The sequence below is a fragment of the Odocoileus virginianus genome, chromosome 24, assembly GCF_023699985.2.
Source record: "Odocoileus virginianus isolate 20LAN1187 ecotype Illinois chromosome 24, Ovbor_1.2, whole genome shotgun sequence".
Classification (NCBI taxonomy): Eukaryota; Metazoa; Chordata; class Mammalia; order Artiodactyla; family Cervidae; genus Odocoileus; species Odocoileus virginianus.
This window is the reverse complement of record NC_069697.1, coordinates 25,795,065-25,821,429: the sequence shown is the minus strand read 5'-3', so window position 1 is coordinate 25,821,429 and position 26,365 is coordinate 25,795,065. Positions and strand designations below refer to the sequence as shown.

General features: G+C 55.4%; 1 protein-coding gene across 1 annotated transcript; it reads right to left on the bottom strand.

The window, feature by feature from the left end:
- Window positions 1-7: 7 nt before the first annotated feature.
- On the bottom strand, window positions 8-25,813 carry FIGNL2 (fidgetin like 2). Its single transcript, XM_020884710.2, has 2 exons — window positions 25,731-25,813; window positions 8-2,117 (listed from the first exon to the last, which is right to left on the bottom strand). Exon 2 carries the CDS (start codon window positions 2,104-2,106, stop codon window positions 136-138), a length of 1,971 nt encoding a protein of 656 aa, XP_020740369.1. The 5' UTR covers window positions 2,107-2,117; window positions 25,731-25,813; the 3' UTR covers window positions 8-135.
- Window positions 25,814-26,365: the final 552 nt, after the last annotated feature.

The window sequence follows — 26,365 nt, the reverse complement described above, 5'->3', positions numbered from 1 at the left end:
ACCGGCAGCCCCCTCCGCTCTCCCACCCCACACCCCACACCCCGGCACGCCCCAGCCCGGTGGGGTTAAAGAAGACCCTTCGCAAACAGAGGGGTGAGGAGTGGGCGGCAGCTCCCTGGGCCTCCTGGTGCGCCATCAGTGTCCGAAACCGTACATTTTGTCCCACTCCACGAACGAGTCCAGGTCCTTGGGTGAGGCCCTAGGGCCCACCTTGGCCAGTGCTGCCTCCACGTCCTTATAGGAGATGGGGCGCTGCAAACCCGGGAGGCCCGCCCCGGCCGCCGCCTGCTGGCACAGCTGCCCCAGCTCGCCCCCAGAAAAGCCCTGGGTGCCCTGCACCAAGGCGGCCAGCTCCCGCTCGCTCAGCGCGCAGCCCTGCTGGGCCAGCGCCCGCTGCAGGATCTGCCCGCGGGCCGGGCCGTCGGGCAGCGTCACATAGAAGCGGAGAGCGAAGCGCCGGCGGGTCGCCTCGTCCAGGGCCGCGGGCCGTGAAGTGGTGCCCACGACCAGCACGCCGTCGGCTCCCGCACCGCAGCCGCCGTCCAGGCAGGCCAGGAGCGGCGCCTGCAGCGCGCCGGCGGCGGCCGTGCCGTCGTCCCGGGCGGACAGCAGCGCGTCCAGCTCGCTGATGAGAAGTACCGCGGGAGGGCGGCAGCGCGCAGCCGCGAAGGCGGCCTGAAGGAGGCGCGCGCCTTCGGCAGCGCCCGGCGCGACCAGCGTGCCTCCGCGCAGGCGCAGTAGGGTGGCACCCAGTTGCGTCGCCAGGCAGCGGCCCAGCAGCGCTTTGCCAGCGCCCCGCGGTCCGAAGAGCAGCACGGTCCGCGGCGGGCGAGGGCTGCCGGGGTAGGCGGGCGGCCTCAGCAGGGGCCATACTAACTCCTCCTCCAGTGCCGCCTTGAGCGCGCCCTGGCCCGCCACGTCCGCCCACTGCACCGGCGGTCCGCAGTCCACCATCTTGCTGGTCGCCAGCTCCAGAGCCCCCTGGTCCACACCTTTAGGAGGCTCTCCCGACGGCACCGCGAAGCCCCCGCGGGAAGCCGGCGCCGGGGCCCGCTCCGGGAACTTCTCAAAGGGCTCAAGTTGCGGGCCGTAGATGGGGGAGCCCAGGACTTTGAGGGGGACGCCACCAGCGTACTTGCCTGACGCCTCCTCCGCCGCTCCTGGCGGCTTCGCCCGGAACCCATTGCCCCGACACTCGCCGTTGTCCGCGGCGGGGTAAGAGGCGCCGTCGGCCGCCGGGGCTTTGGCGGGCTCGAAGGCGTACTTGCGGTAGCGGCCTTCGGCTCCTTCGTCTGTAGCCTTGCGCTTCAGCGACACCCCGGCCTCTGCTACCCCCTGGAAACCGTAGGAGGCGGGTGACGGCCGGGGTGGGGCGGGCGTGGGCAGGGGCGTGGGCGCCGCCAGACCAGAGGTCAGGTAGGGGGCCGGGGGCGGAGCGGGCGGCGGCGGAAGGGCCCCGTAACCCGGCTGCGCGGCGTAGCCCCCCGCGGGGTAGTTGTACAAAGACCCAGAGGGGCCGTAGCCCGGCGGGGGCGGGGGCTGCAGGAGCGCGGCCGGGGGCGGCGGGGGCAGCGCGGCGCCAGTCTGCGCGCAGTAACCCGGCGCCAGGTACCCCCCGCCATAGCCCGCCGCGTACTCCGGCGCTGCCGATGGGCCCCCGCACGCGTTGCCAGCGTAGAGGGGTTCAGGCAGGTTTCCGGCTAAAACCGGGGAACCGCCGAGACCCCCGGAGCCGCCCCCACTGCCCGACTTGGTTCCCGGGAGGCCCTCGTGGAGCGAGGCCAAGGGATAAGGAGTCTCTGGCCCCGGCCAGGGTTCGGGGTCCCCCTTGGCGCCGTTGAGGAAGGCGGCGTCACCGTAGCCGCCCAGGGTGGGGCGCTCGTAAGGTGAGTCCAGGACCCCCGAGTACTTCTCGGCGTAGCGTTTGAGAAGGTTGGAGGCAGTGAGGGCAGAGATGTCGTCGTGTGCCCAAGCATAGTGGCAGCGCTGGCGACCCCCAGGGGGCAACTCCAACTTGTGGGCCGGCGACGGGGTGGTGGAGGAGACGTCCAGGTGCTGCTCTGGCCACTGGTTGAGGGGCTGGGCGTGTTCCGGTGTCCAGTGCATCTTCGACAGAGCTGCAGGCAAGAGAAGCGCCTAGTGAGATCCTGAAGAGCCTCTAAGGACCCACCGACTGCCAACCGCAGGCGAACCTTAAACCATAGCTTGGGACAGGCTGGTTTTCCCACATCCACCCATAGCGTTCCACCCTACCCCGGCCATCTTCAGGCACCAAAATCACCATATTTGTCTTGTCCCACAATTAAAGTTGTCTGAAAATACTTTCCTCAGAATCAAGATGCATCTGAAAATGATGGTTTTTTGGGTCCTAACCTCACCTACTAGGCAATAACTTGTTTTGTCCTGGTACCTCCAGCCATGCGCTGTAGGACACACGGTCAGACCTACTGTAGTGAAGGATGGTGTCTGTGGCAGAGTCTCACTGTCCCTGGGAAACCCCAGAGGCTGACCCAGAAGCATCACTTGGTTTCCACGTGGTTTCTTGTAGTATCTGCCTGATGGAGTCAGAGCACCTGGGTTCCAGACCCAACTCTGCCAATGATGGTTGCATACCCAGAGCAGGTGCTGCCACCTGCCTCATTCCCAGAATGTTTCACAATACAAAAAGGTTGTTTCGAATAGACAAATGTCTTCTAGAGAAGATGGGACAAAGTTAGTGCCCATCATAGAAATGGGATTTACCTGGTGGTACAGTGGCTAAGACTCGCAATGCAGGGGGCCCGAGTTCAGTCCCTGGTCAGAGAACTAGGTCCCACATGTCCCACCTAAGAGATCGCATGCGTCAACAAAAGATCCCACTTGTGGCAACGAAGATCCTGTGTGTCACAACTATGACCCAGCACAGCAAAGTAAATAAAAATGAATATTACAAAACAGAAAGTTGTTCACAAGTTTATCTGCACTTCCCAGGAACCAAATAACTCTGCAAAGTAAAACACCATCACACTCAAAACAAGCAAAGATATTCCTGGCATAGAGATCATAGAACTTTTTTTCATGGACCTCAAGAAATGGCCTCTTAGGTAGTCATGATATAAACACTGCAGAAGTATTTACTTTATACACTGTCCCTCAGCACCGGTCCAGGCATGAGCCCAACTGGTAAAAGGGATTCGAGGCCTGGGGAACGGCACTCTCCAACTGTATGGCTCCAATTCGTTTGCCTGATCTGAGAATAACAGCTCAAAGACTAAATGGACCCATGACATGCCAGAGACAGTTTTTGCTAATGATTATTTCTCAGTCCTAAGCTCTTAATAAGTTAAGCTTACAGGTCAATATTCTTGCTTCAACAGAATTTTACTGAGCACATACTAAAAGCTGTGCCAGGCATGGGAGCAGATTGAAAAGAGGATATGATGTTTCAATCAGGAGAAAGAGATAACATCCTTTATGAGTTGAAAAGCAGAGGTGTGTGCCCAGAGCTCTAGGGCTCAGGGGAGCATACTGTGCCTAGTCGAGAAGGCCTTGCCAGGGAGGGGTGTCTTTACAGGAACTTGAAGGGTGAGAGGCCAAGTTGACCTGACAGGCTAGAGGATTCCAGCAATTCAAAGACTCAGAGCACAGTGCATTGAGAAAGCTAGGGCTAGAATAGCTCATACGCCCTCTTCCCCACCTCAAGATGCCTTACTGCCACCTTCTGAGAAATTGTGATAAATCCGTGTCTATGATGTGACCTGTGCCCCTTTAGAAGTAGGACTTGTGTGTAGTGCACAACCTGTATAACCATACACTGCAAGCCTGGAGGGAGTACCAAGAACTGCTGGGTCACTGGAACCCTGGAAGTGGGTATCTGTGGGGCAGTGGTACAAGAAGAGTTTGAAAATTATCAGGTTGCTTCTCAGGCAATTGCCCTTATTGTAGTAGCTTGACTGTCCCACCTGTTATGATTGACCTGGCATCAGTGAGGTGAGGTCAGTCTTTGAAAATAAAACGGTTTACCCTCATCCCTGCTGCCCTAGGGAAAGCATGAGCCATAGATACTAGAGCTTTAAAAAAGGAATTCTTTTTTGTTTGCTTTGACTGCACTGCACAGCATTTGGGATCTTAGTTCCCCAAACAGGGATTGAGCCCACGCCCCTTGCATTGGAAGCACCCAGTCTTAACCACTAGACCACCAGGGAAGTCCCAAAAGGGGAGTTCTTAAGAATTGTTTCACCTCCATCTGAGAGGTGATCCTGGCCACCAATGGCAAGAGAGCAAGCAGAGACAGCAGAACTGAGGGGGAGGTGTGAGGGAGGCATATGTGCAGCTCCTACTGAGGAGTCTCCAGAGAACAGAGGCTTTACCTGTTGTCAAAGGAGATAATTTCCTGGGACATCAGAAATCTCAAGTGGTTCCTGTTGCAGGGTCAGAATTGTACAGATTGTGTTACGACATGGGCCCTAAACCTGTTTTATGTTGTTGTTGTTTTTCTGTTCATTATTATGTATACTTTGGCTCCTTAACATAGAGAAAAGAGATTTGACCTGATGAGAGCACTCTCCCTGAACTTATTAACTGGGCATGCTAGAAGGAAAGGTGGTCCCTCCCGGAAGGACAGACACGGACACAGCAAAGAAGACTCTGGGTCTGGACTTATTCACACACATTTCCTTCACCATCTGCCAGATCTGCTGCTCCTCCTCGGTGTCATGGGGTATCTTCCCAGCCCCTCTCACCAGCTCCTGCCCTGGCTGGCAGTGGTCTTCACTCAGGTCCGCACTCTCCAGACCAAGCACTCAGGCCATGGTCCGCACTGAATCACTCCCACCTCAGCCCTTGTGGACTCCAGAAACCCACTACCTCTGGCCCTCTAAACCTGTCCTGCCAGTCCCACACCTGTCTATCTCATCTGCTTTGGACTCAGCCCCTTCTGGGGTTTCCCGGCCCCTGCAGCTCATCCTACCCACTTGATCTCTACCCTCAATCTGCTCAGACACAGGCTTTCTGCTTCAGGCAGTTCCCTTCCATGGTAGCTGGGGGCACATCTCCATCACCTCTGGCCTTCTGTTTTCACCTTTATCTACATCTACATCCATTTTAGAGACCAGGAGGCCTGAGGGTCTCTCCAGCTCAACCTCTCCTTGCTCCATCAATTGACCATGCTTCCCCACTACCATGCCCTGGCTCTGCCCCCACAGCAAGCCTAATTCTTTCCCAGCTTCAAAAAGACTTCCTTGACCCTAAGTCCTCCACTGACTACCAGCCCATCTCTCTTGTCCTCCTCCTTCATTCTTCCCTGAAGCATCACCATCTACCTGCATGATATTATCTGCAGTGAGAGCAGGCAGAGCATGCTGTCTCCCTGTTCCTGCCCTCAGGCCAATTACAGCCCTCTCCTCTCACACAGAGATGCGGGGCCTTTCTGTGGTCTGCTTCCCACAGGAGCAGGAGGGATCTCCCCTGAAGAGGCTCCCCACCTCCTCCCCAGGTTCATAGGGCATACTCCAGTCCCTATATCAGCTGGGCTAGACATTAAGACAGGCCCCAGGGACTTGAGGGAAAATGTGGGTTTCGAATCAGAGAACTGGATTTGGATCGAGGCTCTGACCCTTACAGTGTTAGACTGGGCCGACTGCCGGACGTCACTGAAGCTCAATTTCTCCATCTGTTGAAAAACAGCATAACATTTGCTCTGCACAGTGGCCATGAGGATTTAAAAAGATGAATACAGATTTCCCAGGTGGGCCAGTGGTTAAAGAATCTGCCTAGCAATGCAGGGGACAAGGGTTCAATCCCTGGTCAGGGAACTAAGATCCCACATGCCCTGGGGCAGCTAAGCCCACGCAGTGCAACTGCTGAGCCCAAGCATCACACAACTGGAGAGCCCAGATCTGACGTGGCCAAATAAATAACTACAGAATCCGGGGTCAGGTATGAAGCAGTATGACAAATAGTACAGGTAGAAACCTGAGCAGTGGCCCAGCCTTGCTGAGTGAATCTGAACAAGTCACTTCCCCTTGAGGTTGGGGGAATGTGGAGGATGCTCTGTGAGGGAGGTTCCTTCCAGCTCTAATAAACAGACTGGTCCTTATGCTGGCCCCCCACTGTCCCCACTGGGGGAGAGCCAGCCCCCACTCTCTGCTTTACGCACTATCTGGTGTAGCCCTCATAAGAACCTCGGGAGAAATGCTATTGTCTCAATCCCCATTTGGCAGGTGAAGCAACTGAGGTACAGAGAGATTGATACACCCTAAGGTCACCCAGCTTTTACCAAGGGGAGCAGGATTCAGACCCCAGCAGTGTAAGTACAGACCCCAGGCCCATACCTCTTGGTTGCAGTGGCTCCCTGGTCCAGTCCTTGGTACTCACAGCCACAGAAGAGCCTGAGGCCGTGACACAGCCTCCAAGGCCCATTCCCTTGGCCCTCTGGAAACATCTGTGTTCGCCCAGAAATGTGGCTACACCTCAAGAGCTGCGTGTTTACACTTCAAACCTGCAGTCTTCCCCTGGGGGAGCCCCAGTCTCCGGTGCCCCCACAGGCGGGAGAATGTGTGTCCTCTCGCTGCAAAGCAGCCCAAGGAGAGCTGTCCTTTCCCAGCAGACTCGCCATCTGATAAGTATCCATGCCCCTAGGCTGTGCAGACAGTTCCTTATTTGAGTCTACCGCATTCACTGGGGGTGGCTGGGGCTCCATGGAGAAAATGTCACTTAAGCTCTTTATCTGTGGACCCTTGGAGGCTGGAACTCTGCGTGACTCTACACAGAGTCCAGTCCTAATTCATAGGTGATCAATAAATAGTAACAGAAAGGATTGCTGGATGAAAGAGGAGAAAAGAATTCCATAAACCCTCCCCCTCATTTGCTAGAAGTCTTCCAGGATCAAAGAGGGAGTGTCTGGGCCTTTACAAATGGCCAAGGTGCTCAGTGCACTGATCTCAGCCCTCATGGGCCTCTCCCATCCCTGTGGACCAGGCCCAGGACACTGCATCAGGCCTGACACGGGCTGTGGCAGTGTGATTCACAATAAGAAATACATATTTAGGGTTTCCCTGGTGGCTCAGTGGTGAAGAATCCACCTGCCAATGCAAGGGACATGGGTGCAATCCCTGATCCGGGAGGATCCCACCTGCCACGGAGCGCCTAGGCCCGTGTGTCACAACTATTGAGCCTGTGCTCTGGAGCCCTCGAGCCGCAACTACTGAGCCTGCGTGCTGCAACTGCTGAAGCCTGCAAGCTCTAGGGCCCGTGCTCTGCAACAAGAGAACCCACCAAAGTGAGAGGCCTGCGCACTGCAGCTGGAAGGCGGCCCCTGCTCACTGAACTAGAGCAAAGTACAACAGTACTTTACAACAGTAAAGACCCAGCAGAGCCAAAAATAAATAAATATATTTTTTAAAGAAATATATAGTTAGTCTTCATCCACTCCTCCTGGCTCACAGCTCCCCAAACCCTTGGAATTTCCTAAGCATAAGCACGACAGGAACATGCTTCATAATATTTGGTCTCTTGTCCTCAGTTCCTGAAATAGCTTCAGAGCAATAAAGATGAAATGAGTGTCTTGTTATTCGTAACAAGCCCCCTTCAACCACACTTGAGTTTATATTAATGAGGGTTTTTGGAAAGCTCCTGGGAAACCTAAGGATGAAGGCTGGTGGCAAGAGGAACCGGCCATGATTAGAGGGTTGGACCCTTCAGCTCCCCCAAACACACACTACCCCCCACCTCCTGGGGAAAGGAGAGGGGCTGGAGATTGAGCTCAATTACCAGTGGCCAATGGTTTAGTCAGTGGGGTTGGGAGAGCTTCTGGGGAGGAGTGGTTGGGTGACTGCTGGGAGAGAGGGCATGGAAGCTCTGGGCATCTTCCCACATGCCTGCCCTGTGCATCTCTTCCATCTGGCTGCTTCTGCCTTACATCCTTTTATAATAAGCTGATAATATAGTAAGTAAACTGGCTTCATGAGATCTGTGAGCCACTCTAGCAAGTTCATCAATCCGAGAAGAGGGTCGTGGGAACCTCTGATTCACGCCCCATCAGTCAGAAGCACAGGTAACAGCCTGGATGTGTGACTGGCACCTGAAGGGGCGGTCTTGCGGGACCACCCTTACCCCTTGGGATCTGCCGCTACCACCAGGCCGGTTAGGACACCCAGCTGGTGTCCCAGAACGAGTTGGTGTGTGGAAAACCCTCACATCTGGTGTCAGAAGGGGAGCACCGAGGTAGAGGTGTGTGAGAGGAAGGGGGCACACTCAGGAGTGTGTTTCTCCCTCACACAGGCCTCAGACGCTCCTCCATCCCCACTGTGGCATCAAGAGGCAGCAGATACCCCGAGCGGTCCCCGTGTGTTCACCGGCAAGACACCCAACCTCTCCAAGCCTCACTTTCTTCAGCTATCAAGTGAGACAGTATAGACGGTGGACAGCAAACTTTCTCTCACTAGGAACTTTGATACAGGCTGAGGTGGCAGGGACCCCAGTACACCCCTCCAAATCCCTAAGAAGGCCTGTAACACCCCTTCCCTACTCATAGAGTTCCTCTGGTTCAGAGTTCCCTCGCCCACGGGGCTGGGGGCAGGGCCGGAAGGAGGGGCAGCTGCGCTGGGGCTCCAGGCCTGTGAGGACAGGGGCCCTGGTGGATGTCGCCCTCCTGGGGCAGCTCCTCGGGCTCCATTATCTCAGCCTGGGACAAAGGGGCTGGAGTGGAGAATCCTATTGTCGGCCTCGTATGGAAATCTCATTAATCTATTCACCACGGCTCCCACAGGCCTTTTGTCCCAGCTTTTTGTCTCCTGCTCACAACTGGTGCCCTGGGTGGTGGTGTTTGGGGGGGTGGGGAGGTGCAGTGGTTCTCTAGCTGCCTGGCAGAGCTTGAAGGGGACTGTTCCCCCATCCACGGGGCCCTGACCCCACCTCGTGCCAACCCCATTACTGCAAGAGGAGAGGACAGGGGACACGCAGGGGACTCTGGAAGACAGGACGGGTCGCCCGCCTCGGCTCTTGTGCCCATCTTAGGAAGCTGTTCCCCCCGTCTGGTCAGAGAGCAGCCCCAGCACAGCTGGGTCCCCCGTACCCTGCCTTAGACACAAGATGGAGCTCAAGAAGTGCTTAGGGGATGAGCCAAAGGAGGCCTGAAAGGCAGCTACAGAACTCTGTGGTCCATGGGCTGGAGCCCATTTTCTGCAGGTTCACTGTCTTGCTCGTATCCAGCCAGAAAACGCTTCCATATATTAATACCTTCAGAGTGCTGGCCACTCAGCAGAAGTTGTCAGAGGGGCAAACTGGATCAGACTGTGATCCTTCCTTGTGACTCTATCATCTAACAGGGAAGATAAAGTGAGAGTGATCATGTCCACAGAAAGGAAGAGAAAAGAAAAGGAAGAAGGAAAGAAAGAGGGATGAAGAGAAAGGAAAAAAAGAAGGGAAGGAAGAGAAAGAAAGAAGGGGAGGGACTTCCCAATAGTTAAGACTCTGTGCTTTCAATGCAGCGGGTGTGCGTTCCATCCCTTTTGGGGAACTAAGATCCCACATGCCTTGGGGCCAAAAAAAACAAAACATAAAACAGAAACAATACTGTAACAAATTCAATAAAGACTTTAAAAGCCATTCACATACCAAAAACAAACAAAAAAAAACCTTAAAAAGAAAGAAGGGAAAAGTCTAAAGAGCAAGAAAGAAAAGAATCAATTCTGGAAGCAGTGGAGCCTATTTTCGGCGGCGGCGGGGGATCAGAGCAGCACCTAAAATGGGTCTCTGCAGGCAGAGAGCGCTGGGGTGTGTCCTTGGCCGCTGGGCTGAGCAGGGAGTGCTGGCACGTCCCTGTCATCGCTTGCCACACAACACCCCACCCACTGTGCTTGGTCGCTCAGTCGTGTCCAGCTCTGTGACTGCATGGACTGTAGCCCCCCAGGCGCCTCTGTCCATGGGATTCTCCTGGCCAAGAACACTGGAGTGGGTAGCCATGCCCTCTCTCAGGGGATCTTCCCAACCAGGCATCAAACCCAGGTCTCCCGAACTGCAGGCTGAGCCACCAGAGATGCCCAACACCCCACCCAAGTAGATGTTATAAAACTGAGTCCCAGGGAGGAGGTCCCACTTGCCCAAGCTCAGAAAGAGGGCCTCCTCCTTCTGGCCGCTGGTTTCCACCTCCACAGGCTGTGGGAAGGCAAGGATATCCATTTGAAGAGCAGATCCCAGGGGAGCAGGAGTCCAGCCAGCAGATTTGAACACTCTCCTCCCGGTCCCTAAATTTGCTCCTTGGCTGGAGAATGGTGGAGAACTAGGAACGGGGGAAGGGAGACGGGACAGCCTAGGGAAATGAGGAAGGGGATGTGTGCCAGGAGGTCGCAATGGTTGGAGCCAAAAGAAACCTGGAAAACAGCCCTGCTTGCTCACGCTGGCCTATCGGGCCTTGCTTACCCAAGGCCACCCACTGAAAGTCCTCCCTCTGCCAACCATCACTGTCCCATCTTTCAGGGCCCACGGCAGTCCCTTCCTCCTTCATGTATCCTCCTTGGCCACTCCAGTCCTAACTGACCCTTGCCTTTTGAGGGAGCCAGAGAAAGTCCCTCCTGGCAACAAAAATAGAGATTGTTCTTCCTCTTGCTCCTGGATCCCATCCCCTTTCAAAGCTCGGACTGTGTTCCCTCAAGTCTCCCCTCTTCTGCGTGATCAATTTCCCCTCTACCGGTCATCCCCTTCAGCCCACAAACAGGAGGCTGCTCCTTCTCCCATCTCAGAGTCAAGGGAGCTCAAAAGACTCTCTTGATCCTCTTCCAACTACATCCTATCGCTCTCTGCTTGCTTTTTGCCAAAATAAAAAACAAAACAAACAAAGAATTCAAAAGATGCCCATACTACAATTTCTGATTCTTCCCCTCCCATTCTCACTTGAACCCCCTCCAACCAGGTTTTCATACCCAGTACTCCAGCTGCCTGTGTGCGTATTGTTAAATCTGACAGTCAGTCTGAGGGCCAGTCCTCAGCTCAGTGTGGACTCAGCTGATCACCCTTCTTTCCTGAAGCTTCTTCACTGCGTGCCCCACCCCCTCTCCTCCTTTCTTTCTTTCATGCCCTCCTTTCACCCCCTCTCTTTTGAGCCTTGCTGAGCCCAGGATCCTTCTTGGATCCTTCTCTCCACATTAATTTCTTGGAGACCCCATCCAGTCTCATGGCCTTGACCACTGGCTGTACACTGAGGATTCTCCAGCTAGTTTTCCCTCACATACACCCTACTGGCACAGTCAAACTTCTCCCTGACCCTCCCACTTAAATGTTAAATGGGCATGGCTGACATGTCCCAATCAAACTTCCGAGTTTCTCACTCCCTTACCCCAAGTCCCCATCTCAGGAAATGGCAGCCTCATCGTGTCTAAGTGCTCAGGTTAGAAACCGTGGGGTTGTCTCTAACCATGCTCTTTCACACCCCAGACCAGCAGATCAGACTGGCTCCGGCTTCCAAATCTATCCAAACTGCGACTACCTCTCACCCAGAGGACGGCAGCAGCCTGCCACCTCCCCTCCCACGTCCACCCTTGTCCCCCACTCTCCAGTCTCAACACGCAGCCACAGGACCTTTGAAAACATGTCTGAGCATGTCATTCTTCCACCTGGAAACTTCCAGAGTCTCCTATGTCACAGAGAATAAAAGTCAGAGTCCTTCCAGTGGCCAGCCTCATCCTCCTGATCCACTTCCCTTCGCCTCCAGTCCTCCCCTCCCGCCACTCCCCCTGGGGCCTCCCCTCCAGGCACAGTGGCTTCCTCACAGCTACCTCCACACTGGCTCTGCTCCCCCTCAGAGGCCCTGTCCTTGCTACACTTGGTGCTTGTGATGCCATTTCCCCAGATCTCACACGACTCACCCTCCCTCACTCCAGGCCTCTGCTCAGCTGTCATCGCAGCAGACCCAGACCCCCCAGCTGGATGTTCTCTGTAGCACTCATCATAATCTGACCTACTTGTTGCTTTCTCGTCTTTTACCCACTGGAAAGTTGCATGAAAGCAGGTACTTGGTTTGTTCACTTCATTTCCCAAGAACCTAGGTCAGTGCTGAGCACACAATAAGTTCTTAATAGACTCTCTAGAGTGGATGAATGGATGCCTGGATGGATGAATGCCTGGATAAATGGGTGGATGGATGGATAGATGGATGGATGGATAAATGAATGGATGGATGGATAAATGACCAAAGAGGCTTGAAAGTACCTCTGTGTCCAAATAAAAAAATCCAGGTGACGAAATTTGAGCCCACACCAGCTGTTGAGAGTAGCAAGAGGCAAAGCCAGGGAACTTCTTCAGGCGTGGACAGGGGAATTCGTGTCTGTGAACACCAGAGGAAATACCCAGCCCTGATCTGACTGGAGCTGAAGGGCACTCAGCCCAGCCCCCAGGGACCCCACCTGGCTTTTTTTTTTTTTCCAAAAAAAAAAATCTTCCTCCTTCTCTCTTTCCCCAACCAGGCCTCTGAGAGGGTACAAAAGGGGCAATGGAATTCCCATCAAAGGCCACCGGACACATGGTAAAGAGATCAGGGCCCTTGGGATCCTGCTTCCTTGAGGTAGTAAGGCCTCCCCGCCAGTCTGGCTCCTCTCTGGGATGGGGGTGGCTGGGGTTGGGGGGTTGTGCTCTGGCCCTGGACTCCTCATATGTCAAATGCCAAACAGCAGGAGGCTAGCCAAGTGGCCCCCATCTGGGTTGTGTGTGTGCACATGCGCTGGGGGAGGGGAGAGTGCAGAAATCCCTGCCTGTGTCCGCGGTCAGGGCCACAGACAAGCTATGACCATCTGTTGTGATCTTGAGAGGCCAGGCCAGGGGCCCAGCACCCTTGAGGGTAAACCTTCCCTTTCTACCATCCTTTTAGTGTTTGCAAAGAATTTTTAATAACTGCCATTCAGTTTTATCCTCACAGCTTCCCTGCTAGATAGGAGCATTCTCCCCATTTTACAGAAGACAAAATGAAGGCTCAGAGAAGGGAGGGTGATTCTCCCAAGGTCACGACAGCTAGTAAGCGGGGAAGCTGGGACTCTGAGCCTATGCTGCCAGCCCCTCCCTCTCCCAGTCTTGGCCAAAGTGTCTGGGCACCAAAAGCAGGGCTAGGCTCTAAGGCACAAGCCCCAGCCCACTCCCCACTCCCTCTTCCAGGAAGCCTTCTAGGACTGACACCCCCAAGGAAGTTCTAAGATGCCTCAAAGTCTAGAGCTCCAGAAGCCACTCCTTTCCCATTCTGGGCTGTGGGTCTGTCCCTGGGTATTGGGCCCTCTCATTGGTCAGGACCTCCTAAGGTCCACTCAGCTACCCACAGGAGCAGATGATCCACCCTGGGTCTGGGGTGCTCTGACAGACTGGGGAGAGGGCACTGCACCCTGGGAAGAACCCCACCTAAGGTCCACACAGGCAGGAAGGGCTCTGCACGCAAGAGCCTGGCTTCCATCTCTGAACACAGCCTCTAATCCTGTGCAGTCCACATCACAGCCGTTAGCCGTGGGGAACTATTTAAATGTAAATTCATTAAAATGTATTAATTATTCTAAATGAAATAATTTATTATGACTATTATTTAAAAATAAAAATATATTACTAAAGTGAAATTCAATAAAAAACTCGGATCCTCAATAGCACTCACCACACCTTAAGCACTCACTAGTCACATGGGGTGGAGGTACCCACGAGCGTCCCCACCAGTGCAGAAAGTTCCTGCTTTCATCTCAGCCAGGATCGGTTCTGCAGCTGGGGTGCTTCACGCTATAGCTGGAGCCTCCGCTGGCTTCTCTTGAACTCTCATTTCTTAGGGTCTCCAGGTAAGACATCCCTAGGACTTGGGATTCTGTTGCTCAGGACTCAGCTTCCCCAGGAGCCAGGGAGGAAGGGCAGAAAACTAACTAGACCAAACACTTCCTGCCAGCTCAGCCTGTCCCGCCTGCCATCAGGAGAGGAGGGGCAGGCTAGAGAGGAGGAGAGGACAGTAGGACAGGGCAGTTTGTCATCCGGCCCTTCGGGCTGTGCCTCCTTCCCTCCCCCATCAGCTGCTCAACACCGATCCCCCCTCCCCTACCATCCTCATCCTCATCAAATGCCATGGACAGATGGGGGCCGGCAGGGGAAAACCTGACCACGGTGAAAGCACTCTCCAGTGGCAACAGAGTCTGGGGGTCACAGCTGTGTCCCCCGAGGCCTGGTCAGTCCTTCAGGTCCGGCCTTGTGTCAGCAGTGAGAGGAAGGGGAGATATTTAGGAATTCTAGCAGGAGATTTAGGAATCTGTAGATGCTGAATCATTCAAGCACACACAACCCCAGTTAAAAATGCAGTCCATCTTGTGGTCACTCATCCATCCATCCATTCAGTGCACACTGAGTAAGTCCCACCACGTCAAGATGTAATAAGAGGATGTAGACAGACAGGTGGGCTCCCTAACCAGCTTGACCAGGTAGGCATGTGGCTTGTTCTGGACTTAATCCTCGTTGCAGGTTAGATGAAGATCCTTTGTCTCTGCCCAGTGGTCTGAGCAGGACAGACACCCCCAAACCCCTCCCCTCAAACAGGCGCACAGCAAGCATGTGTGAGTGCACACACACACACACACACACACACACTCCCAGCTGCTGCCATGAACCTCCCTCCCATGGTCTCTCTGGCCAATCACAGCACTGAAGGGTAAGTCCCACTGTCCAGTGACCCCCAGGGAGTGTATTAGCACATTTGAACCGCTCAACCTGCAATGACAAAGCCTGGGGCCTTGGGTGGAGACACAGCAGGGGAGGGGCCTGTGGGGAGCTGTCCTTCGTCCTCTCCCAGGGGAAAGCTCAGGACTAAATTAAGCATTCTGGGGCACAGAGGAATTTGGGGGCCCCAGCTCCAGCAGTGAATAAGCGATCCATAAAATCCCAATTTACACACTCACTGATCAAACAGCCCATCTACTCCCCTAGAAGGTTGGGCATGGCTCCCGGGCTTGCCTCACTCCTGCAGAAGGTCCTGGGGTGCAGGACCAGGGACACGGGCAGCCAGTGCTTTATCTGAGTAGCAGACTCAGTCCTACTCCCAGCTCCATGAAGGGCATCTGTCCCCAGGTCTTGGGGACCACCCTGTACCCCCTTGGTTCTGGCTGCCTTTGGGGGAGCTTCTCAGGTCTGCCTTCCATGAATGACAGCTCTTTTTCTCTCCTGAGCTACCCCGGGGCCGCTGGGGCTGATTTCAGCCTCATCACAGAGCTACTAATCACTTTTCCAGCTCTGCTCTGCTGCCCAGCCCTTTCTTTCCGACAGCACCTCCATCATGTTTTCTCTTACCCTCCTGACGGCTGGAGCTGCTGGGAGATGCTCAGAGACCTTTCCTTCCAGCCACATAATCTCACCCCTTCCCCAGGCTGGGAGATATCCAGAAACACGGGGCAGGGGATACTGGTTTCCTGTCCCCAATTCATCTTCCTGGAAGCACCAGGTAGGGAGAACTGGCCCAGTTATCACCCTTGCCCCTTCCTCTAAAGAAAACCCAGTTTGTCTCTGCCTGCCTCAGTTTGGTTTGCTTTACTTAGGCTGCCTGAAACTTCAGCAACAGAAAATCGTTCTGATTAATAGGCATCCTCTTTTAAACCACCTACAGCTCTGGGAGGTTCCAGGGTATCAGTTGCTTGCCCCTCAGTGAAGGTCAGCAAAGCCAATGGGCTTCTTCCCAGGTCTGTGTGAGGCACCGTATTGAGCAAATAGAGTTTTCTTGGGGCTGAAAAAAGGGAATCTTTGGGGCTGATAACTGCTTTAAGGACAGCACAGTCCACCCCACCACATGCCTTTTTCACTACTTGAGCTGCTCTGGAACAGGTTAGGGTGGACTTCAACTCCTGGGCCCTGGGGCAGGACAGAAAGGGAAGGAGGGCCCACCCTATGTCTGTGTTTCCCAGGGCTGGAGGGTCAGGCTTTTATCTTCCAGAGGTCATTGCATCCTGGGCCGGGGTCTTGATCTTCATGACATCATTGAGTACCCCCAACAGACTGCTAGGAGGGGATTATGGTGCAAGCCCACTGGACAGCAGAACACACTCCTTCCCTTCTTTCTCCTTTTCTCACCTTCACTGGCTGCTTCCAGGGACCCTCAGATGCAGCCTGGTCTCATGACTGACTTGAGTTATTCAGGTATCTGGACTGACCTGAGACTAGGGGGTCTCTGAGCCCAGGGGTCCATCTGTAGGTCACAGTCCCACCCGCTTCGGGGCTCAGATGATGCAGGGAGTGGGTCAGCCTCAGAGGTGTGGGGTAGGTGTCTAAACCTCTCTGTTTCCTCCACTGTGAAACAGAGGACCCAGCATATCCCAGCACGCCCCAGGCCGGTGTGAAGGCAATGGAAGAAGAGTGGTACTTTCAGGACTACCTGGAAGAGGGCCAGGGATGGGGGCGACATACCAGGCACTCTGGGACTTGGATCCCAAGGGGGCTGGCCAAGTACTTCAGCCTGGAAAAGGCAGGGTGGGGGAGGATCTCTGGCACCAAAAGGACCCAGTGGAACAAGGGACCCCTTGGAGAGAAGTGCAGCCTCCCAGCAGGGTCTCCTGAGAAGGGGGGCTCTGCCCTGTGGTGTGAGGCCCCTTGGCTCTCCACTCTTGGGTATGACTGTGGGGGCGGGGGGCCTGAGTCCCAGACCAGAGCTTCCCTGGATGTCCTAGCCTCACCCCTGGCCCTGCTGCCCTGCATCCTGGGGCACCTCTCACCTACTCCTCCTCTGCCAATAAAGGGGGGAGCCGCAAGGCCCTGCTGTCTCTTCTGTCTTTTGTGCTACTTAGAAATTGCCTAGATAAGCCACACGGCCCTTCAGGTCCCTCTTGAGAGCCCTCCGTGCCAGACCCAACTTCATCCTGAGCCATACTTTTCCTGTCTACAGGCAGGCCTCTTGACCAGTTTTCAGTCATAGGCCCCTTGTGCAGCCTAGTAAACCCATGGCCTATTCTCAAAACTACTTATCAATGCATAAGATAAAAATACACAAGAGAAAAAAAGGTGTAACTACATATGGTGACAGATGTTAGCTAAACTTATTGTGGTGACCATCTCTTCATATACATAAACATCAAATCATTATGCCGTATACCTGAAACTAACACAGTGATCTATGTCGATTACATTTCAATTTTTAAAAAATGATACATGGGACTACTTTGTCAATTACACCTTAATAAAGCTGTAGGGGCTAGAACTTTTAAAAACATGGAGCTGCAAAGGGAACTAATAACATTGGAATACAGCTCCATTCCTGAACTTCTCAAGGATTGTGGACCACAGGTCTTAGCCAAGCAGACAAAGGCACCCCTCTCACACCCCACCTCCTCCCCACAGCCTGGTTTAGGATCCAAAGTTGGCTTGAGTCAGTTTGGGTGGCACGTGATCTCCAAAAAGCTTAAGCTTTAAAGTCTGGGTGACCCCACCTTCCAGAGCCCCATATATAGCCTCCCCACCCCTGCATAGGGGTCGGTGAGAGCAGATGCCCCCACCGGCCTGGCCAGCAGTGGTAAGGGGGCAGGCCCAGGCAGCCCACCCTGGATTCCCCAGTGGCTGCCTCTGCCTGCTTCTTTTCCCTTCCCAGCCCTGGGGGAGCCAAGCTGAGTAACTCCAGCTATGCAGCCTGGCCGGTCTACCTGGGTGTGAGTGGGCAGGGCTGTCCTCAAGGGGGTGGCCCCCACACCTGCAGGGCCACAGGAACAGAGCGAAATGAGGAGTTGGGGTGGGGGGACGGTGCTAGGCAAAGACCAGACAACCACAGCAACTCCTGTCTGTGCCAGTTTGAGATTCCAACACAAGAGCCGAGCACTGCTGGAAGCACAGGAGCTGGTGTAATCCTCACAACAACTCCCAGAGGAGGAAACTGAGGCACAGTTAACTTGTCCATACTTTACTTTGGCACCAAGTAAGTCCTTGCAGGTCTGAGACCCCAGACCCTTGTTATAGTCACAGCCCTAAGGAGAGGGATCAGAGAGGTAGGCAGCAAGCTGCAGCAGACTATGACTAGGGAATGGGGAGTGTTTACTTGGAGGGAGAGACTTCTGGGGATCAAATATTTCTGAATACCTGAGCCATCTCTGGGTGGCAGCTTTGTGCAGCCCCTCCCCGCCTGTCCCCCTTCCCACCATCCTCAAATGAGTTGAATTTGCCATGAAAGATTTGGGGCTTAATGTTAGCTGTCTGATAACATGTGGGTTCTCTAAAAGTGATGAGCTCCCCATCAGTAGAGGCATTCAACATGAGAGATTGTCTATTGGGAGGGGCACTTCCAGGCAGGTTGATGGGCTCCTTTGCAGTTTTTCTGAGTCATCCCCACTTACACGTCTAATAGACACTACAAACCCAGCAAGTCCAGAAACTGAACTCTTGGCCACCCTACCCCTATGAGACAGTTTCTACTCTCCCAACAAGGGGTTGAGGCCCCGAGACTCTGGCCTGAAGAGGGCTACAGTGTGGAAGACAAAGATAGAAGAATGGCCATCCCACACAGGACAAAGTCCACTTGGAAAAGGAGCCTCTTCCTAAAGGGATGAGTGTCATTGGCCACCAGTGGCTACTGTCTCTCTGAGGAGATGGCTGGGAGCAGTGATACCCCCTGATGGCCAGAGTTCCCTGGAGCCCCTCTGCCCTGACAGAAACCTTCAGGCAGACCGGGTAGGTGTGGAAGAACATGATGAGGTGGGGAGGTGTCATTTTTCAGCATAACCCAAATCTCACTAGTTTCTTTCCCCTGCTGGCCTGAAAGAAGAACATAACACCCCAGACTCTCAAGCATCCAAGGGCCCAGTAGGCCAGTCAGCAGCAGGTGGACTTTCCCAGTTTCTTAATTCCCACTAAATTAGCACCTCTGTCACCTATGAAAGGCCCCCTTAGGGAAAAGAAGTCACTTGGGGAGTCTGCCAATGATGCAAGGCCCTGCTGTGAAGGAACCAGTCTCTTGCCCAAGTCTCCCCTCAGCCCATCCTGAGGCCCGTCCACCACTCCCAGCTCAACCACCCTCAGTGGCTCCCTTCTATGCGGGGAAAACCAGGAATGTGGCTCTCAAAGCTCAGCCTGTCCTTTGGCCTGTCCACTGGTCCCTGACTGTCTTATAATCTCCTTGAAAGTGGGACCACGTTAGAAATAACGCTCATTGGATGAAAGACTGAGTGAGTGACAGTCACTCAGTCGTGTCCAACTCTTTGCAACCCCATGGACCGACCGTAGGCCACCAGGCTCCTCTGTCCATGGAATTCTCCAGGCAAGAATACTGGAGTGGGTTAACAGTCCCTTCTCCAGGGGATCTTCCTGACCCAGGGATCGAACATGAGTCTCCCACGTTGCAGGCAGATTCTTTACTGTCTGAGCCACCAGGGAAACCTTGGATGAATGGCTACTTGGATAAAGTATTCAGGCCTGGCTCAGGGCCCTGCAGAGTGTATGGGGAGTGTGGCTGGGCCTCACGCAGGGGCCTGCAGCAAAGCGAACAGGGCCAGGGCTGCCTGCAGATGTGCTCTGCTGCTCCCAGGCCACACAGGAAGCGGAGGGTGGCTCTGGGAGATTCAAGGCATGATAGCTCCACTCAGGTGCACTGCGAGTGTATATGGAGTCTCAGGGGCCCAGGAATCCTGGCCCTGGCTGGGTGCCCTTGGGAGCCTGGCTGAGATACACCCAGGACCTGGCACAGTGCCAGGACCCAGCAGGTGTTCGACACAGGTTTGTTAGAGTAAAATGTAGTCTCTTTGTCACATCTTCCCCTCCATCCCCGATTGACTAATCCCAGCACCGGGCTGGGGTCAGGTGGCCTGGGTCTTCCAGACAGTGAGGGGAGCTGGAGGGACTCCAGAGGTAGTAGCCAAGTTGCTTCTCCTCTCACCCACTCCTGAGCCCCCTACCGCCTGAACTCGGCTTTGGAGAGAACTTCAAAGATGGCCAGGGCAAGCCCTGCCCTGGGCCAGAACTTTCACATACATGTCCTCTTTTTCTCCTTCCTTCTGCACTGGGAGGAGGTTCCCTGCATGGGTTCTGAGTCACTGAAAAGGTCACCAGAGGTAGGCATGTACTTCAGAGACAAAGAGCACATTATGTGAAACCAAGGCCTCTATTACCTACAAGCTCACTCACCAGTGTTCTTATCCCCCTTCTGCAGATGAAGATGTTGAGACACAGAGTATGTGACTTGTCCAGGCAATTAGACCTGTCTAGTGGCAGGGTCTAGTCAAAGCTATAGTTTTGCCAGTAGTCATGTATGGATGTGAGAGTTGGGCCATAAAGAAGGCTGAGCACCGAAGAATTAATGCTTTTGAATGGTGGTGTTGGAGAAGACTCTTGAGAGTCCCTTGGACAGCAAGGAGATCAAACCAGTCAATCCTAAGGGAAATCAGTCCTGAATATTCATTGGAAGGACTAATACTGAAGCTGAAACTCCAATACTTTGGCCACCTGAAGAACTGACTCATTGGGAAAGACCCTGATGCTGGGAAAGATTGAAGGCGAGAGGAGAAGGAGACAACAGAGGATGAGATAGTTGGATGGCATCACTGACTCGATGGACATGAGTTTGAGCAAGCTCTGGGAGCTGGTGATAGACAGGGAGGCCTGGCGTGCTGCAGTCCATGGGGTTGCAAAGAGTCGGACATGACTGGCAGGACCACTGCAGCCCAGGGGTTGGCCCCTTGGGTGGGAGGCAAGAATGATCATCATAAATTGGGGGTGGGGCCTATGGAGGCTGGATTGAAGCCACTGACTAATGCTCCCTGAGAACTGTCCACCTCACCACCAGTCCCCAAGGTGAACTGCAAAGGCTGACTGTCCATGCCTCCTCAGTACTAAAGGAAAAGAGAGCAAGGCACCTAGGCGGTTCCACTGCAGTCCCTTCTCCTTGACTGGCTCAAGCAGGAAAATGTCAACATCAGTAGTAATCAAAGACAGTCCCAACCCATGATAGTTTGACTTAAAACTTTTTGACTTTACAATGCTGTGCTATTCACCCAGTAGAAACCATACTTTGAATTGTGGATGTTGATATTTTCCCAGACTAGTGATACACAGTAGGATCCTCTCCTGTGATGCCAGACAGTGGCAATGAGGTGCAGCTCCCAGTCAGTCATGCCATCACAAGGGTAAACAAGTGATACACTCACAACCATTATTTTCCCAGACTAGTGATACACAGTAGGATCCTCTCCTGTGATGCCAGACAGTGGCAATGAGGTGCAGCTCCCAGTCAGTCATGCCATCACAAGGGTAAACAAGTGATACACTCACAACCATTTTGCACCCATTAAGCCATTCTGTTTTTTGCTTTCAGTACAGTCTGCAATAACTAACATGAGATACTGAACACTATTATAAAGTAGGTTTTGTGTTAGATGATTTTGCCCAACTTCAGGCTAACGTAAGTATTCCTGATCACCTGTAAGTTCGGCTAGGCTAAGCTATGATGTTCAGTAGGTTGTGCTGTGCTGTGCTGTGCTGTCACTCAGTCACGTCCAGCTCTTCACGACATCATGGACTGTAGCCCACCAGGCTCCTCTGTCCATGAGATTCTCCAGGCAAGGAGGGTTGTCATGCCCTCCTCCAAGGGATCTTCCAAACCCAGGGATCGAATCCAGGTCTCCCATGTTGCAGGTGGATTCTTTACCATGTGAGCTAGGTTAGGTGTATTAAATGTGTTTTTGACCTAAAAATATTTTCAACTTACGATGCATTTATCAGGACATAACCCTATCATAAATCAAGAAAGATCTGTATAGCCCTGAGCGCTGTCCACTGCATTTCTAACCAGACCCTCACAGGTCCATAGTCCTTCAAGACTGGAGCTCAGGGCTTGTGGCTCCTGCCTCATTTAACTGTCACAAAAATGCTTACGAGGAGGGTGCCATAATTAGTTGCAATTCACAGATGAGATATAGAATAAGATATACACGTAAGTTCTATGTGTTAGCTATGATTCATCAAGACACTTAAGAGAATGCTCAGAGAAGAGCTGGACTCTCGTCACTCATCCTTGGGATGAGTGGGTCCTGAAACAAATTAACCCCTGGACCTCCTCACTCCAGGTGACATACTCAGAGATGAGGTGACTGGCCCACAGCCTGACCCAGGCAGGGTGAACCTTTCCCACTCAAAGTTGGGCCCAGCAGTTCTATCCGATACCCCTGGTCTCTTGGCTTATCCTGTCCTCGGGTCATGGAGAAAGCACAGAGTGAAGGGCAAGAATGCTGGGCTCTAGGCCTCACTCTGCTCTCAGCCCTGCAGGGGGGTCTGGACTAGGGCAAGGGGTTCTTGATGCACAGACCCCGTGGGGTTCAGGGCGTCCAAGAGCAGTTTAAAGCAGAATGCAAAGTCTGGTGTCAACTGATAAAAGTGGATTTTTCTGGGGATGGCTTTTGTTGGTCCTTCTGAGGGGGTCTGTAAATCAAAAAAGTTATGAACCCATGCCTGGTTAGGGTGGGGCCTTGTAATCTTGAAGATCCCTTCCATTCCATCTTGGGCTATATGCATTTAAACAGAAACTCCACTCCTCATCCTTCAAGGCTAACTCAGCAGCCGCTCTTGAATTTCTTGATTCTTCGACTGAAACACGAGGTGGGGGCCCACACAGTCGCGCAGGGTCTCTCCTGTCTTCAATCTTCCTTGCTAGCCTGCCTGCTCCCAAAAGGGAGCAGGGCCAGCCCAGGGCTGAGATGGCAGAATATACCAGTATACCCCACGGTCAGTCCTTTGGGGCCTACCGCAGCCCACAGCCTCTGTTCACTGGAAGGCAGAAGCTCTCAGTGTTTTGGACCACAGGTGTATCTGAACTCAGGTCCACCCCTCTCCTCAGCAACCCTGTAACTTCACTGAGCCATGCTCCCATGGGGAAACGAGTTTTCATTAAATCGGGTAGAGGAGCCAGCCAAGTCAAGAAGAAGCAAATTAAATAGAAGACACAGGGAGGGTAAGGGAGATCAGCCTGTCCCCTGCAATCCCTGGCTGACCAATGGTGGGGGAGGGGGAAGCTGGGTTCCTGAGGGTCCAGCAACTGCAGCAGCAGGAGCTGGGGGTGGAGAGCGGGGGCAGTCCTGGCCCAGATAATAAGCAATTGTTAATGTGATCCATATGGATCCTGACTGGCCTCTCTGTTTAACAGGATGATAATGGCAGAGAAAGAATGCTGGTCTGTGGGGAAAGGAAGGGGCAAAGTCCTCCTGGACTTGGGGGTGGGGGAGGGTTGGCCAGGAGGAGGAGGAAGAGACCCACCCAGGGACCTCCACCCACCCAGGAGCATAGAGCTTTTTGCCCGGAAGGCCATGGTTTGCAGGCTGCCCTTACAAAAACCCTTTTATTCAACCAACAAATATTTATGGAGCACCTACAAAGTGCCAAGCCCAGTGGGGATGGGGTGCCAGGAAGTATACGCCCCACCCTCGGCCTCCTGGAGGCAAAGCCTAGTGCCAACACAGCCTCTGAGGCTGAGGGGAGGCACAGGTGCAGGGCTAGGAGAACACGCAGGGAGGAGTGAGTGACTAGAGCTGGGGGCTCTGGGGGAGGCTACATGGGGGAAGTGTGGCATCCGAGTCGGGCCTTGAAGAATGAGGAGGCTGTGGAGAGACAGGGACAATGGGAAGGCATTTGGCTGAGGGAACAGCAAGAGCAAAGGCAGAGAGGCGTGAAATTGCGTGGAGAGAGTCTGAGGTCTCTGCAATAAAGCGGCAGCCCAGGCAGGGGAGGGGAGGGGATTCTTGCTCCATAAAAAGCTGCGGCCATGGATGACCGAGAGCAAGGCTCTGAGAACACTACACTCGGGTCGGGTCCCTCTCCTGCCCTGTTCCAGGCGGAGCACTGGACTTGTCCACTCACCCATCCTCAGCCCAGCCCACCCTTACACTATGACCAGAAAACCCCGCAGGCCCTCGGAGACCAAACTCATCCATGTGTCTCTCAGCCCTCTTCTTCCCCTGAGATGGGGGGGTCCCCCTGAAAAGTGGAGGTCACTGGGCCTCTCCCAGGAGCCACTCCACTGTCCCCACAGAGCTAATTCCCTTTGGCCCAAGAGGACTTTCCTCAAGAAGACATAAACAGGGAGGGCACAAGGGTCGCTCCTTACAGCGGTGGTTGCTGCGGACTCCCAAGGAATCAAGTGGAAATAAATGAAATGGCGTTAAAAATGGGAGAAGGGGATTTACGAGGCCTGTCACCCGGCGGAGCGAACCGGGCAGGCAAGCCCCGCCCCTTTCTCGCCCACCCCAGGAAGTCCGCCCCGCCCCCTGCCCCGCTGCTCGGGCGGCCGCCGGGTACCCGCGCGCGCCTAGGTCCCGCCGCGCTCAACCTCCAGCCTCCCAGCATCCGTCCTCCCCGCCTACGGAGCAGCGGAGGACGGCGTTTGCTCCCGGCTAGGAGCTCCGGGAGGGGGGCTCTGAGGAACCCCAGCCCGGCCGTTCCCAGGAGGATGCACCGGGGTTCAGGTTGGACTCGGGGAGGGTCTGGGCTCCCTGTGCACGGTCAGAGTTCTTTGGATCACCGCACCACCTGGCCCACTCCAGCAACTCCTCAGGGAAGGCTCTGGGCCCCCAGACCGAAAAGTTCTCCCGCCCCGCCGCAGCCCAGAGTGGGGTTCGAACCGGGTCCCCATTCCTTGCTGCCTGGTCGAGGGCTGGAGTCAGCTTAGGCTCTGCAGCCCCGGCGGACGACAACGCAAACATTCTTCCGTCCTCTATTCTCCTCCAAATTAGGTATCCATGGAGACAGGGCCTGGCAGCCTGACAGCCCCACGGCCTAATCCTGATTTAGTGACCGTCCCTTTAACAGCCCACCCACCCCTCCGCTCCGGGCTCCTGGCTGCCGCTGGGCGCAGGCTCTAGGCCGCTTACACTCGCCCCCGCGCAGACCCCTTCCCAGGCCTCCTGCGCCCAAGAGGCCACCGGGACTGGAGGGGCTCAAGGAGGAGGCCTACATTTCCTGCGCACCCACTGTGTGCCCAACCCTAACGGAGGACCCTCTACAGAGCGGGGTCCTTAGCAAGGGAATCTCTGTGTAGACCAAGAGAGGGCTCTCGGAGTGGGGAAGTTTAAAGGGCTCTAGAGAGAGAGCCGGGAGCTTAGAGGTTCTCCCTAGCAGCCTGTAGCCCAGGGGTAAAGGTAAGTGCGGCTTCCCGCAACACCCTGACTCGGAGATGGGGGCTATGCTCTCCCGGGCCAGAAGAAAAGAAAGGCAGGGGGTGGGCGTGAAAGACGCAGGGCCCCAAGTGGCCTCAGTCTCCTGTCACTGCCCCGTCACGATGCTGGGGAATCTCCGGGCCTGGGACCCAGTCCCCACCCCCCTCCCTCACACACAGGGGCCGCTGGACAAAGACCTGACGGAGTGGGAGGGGCCTCGGGCCGGCCCTCGGGCTCCGGACACTGGATCCTTCTGGGACCCGAACCCGCAAATTCTGGGTCCCCACCCCCCAATCCCGCAGGCTCCCCCCAGAGCCTGCCGCTCGCTACTGCTGCAGCCTCCGCACCAAAGGGGGCGGCGAAGAGGGTGCCTGTCGGCGGCGGAGAGGAGAGCCCCTTCCCTGCCCGTCCCCTCCCCCCGGGAAGTGACCCTCAGCTCCCACGCACCCGGCCGGGTCTCTTGCTGGCCTTGCCCTTCGACCCCCGCCTCGTTGAACCCCGCGACCCGCAGCCCCCGCCCTCTCCGGCCCTCGCACTGCCCCGCGCCCGCGGACAAAGCTCCGGACACCCCGACCGAACGGTCACCACCCCCTGACCTCGGCCCGCCCGCGCGCTCCCGTGCCTGCCCCCGCCGGGCCCGCGGCCTCGTACCTCGGCATCCCGGCCGGGTCCTAGGTGAGTGTGCGCGGCCTGAGGGGGCGTCCGGCCCCGAGGCCGGGGCGCGGGCCGGGGGCGACAGGCCGGGGCTGGGGGGCAGCGGCGCTCACCATCCTGGAGCCGCTACTGCTGCGGCTGCTGCGGCCGCCGCGGGCGGGAGCAGGACTGGGCAGTGGGGGTGGCCGGACAAGGGGCCGCCCCGGCTCCCCCCGCAGGCAGGACCCCCACCCCCACCCCCGCCTCCCCTCGCCCGCCCCCAGCGCCCTCCCTCGCAGGCCTTTGCTCCCCTCCCCTTTCCCCGCTCCTCCCCTCCCCGAGTGCCCCTCCCTTCCCCCAGCTCCCGCCCCTTCCCCGGCCCTCCCCACCCCCGGCCGCTTCCCCGCCCTCCCCTACTCGCCCCCGCCCCGCCCCCATCCCCCCTAGGCTCGCCGGGCCCCTCCCCTCCACCAGCCCGGCCTGGCCCCGCCCCTCTCCTCCCTAGCTCTAAAATAAATTAGCCACCGAGGGGAAAAAAGAGCAAATGACCCTTGGTGTGGAGTGTCCTTGCGCCACTCTCAGGCCCGCCCCCGCCTCTCCTGGGCCGCTGGAGCGGGAAGTTGGGGTGGGGGTGGAGGCCGGGCCGGGTGGGG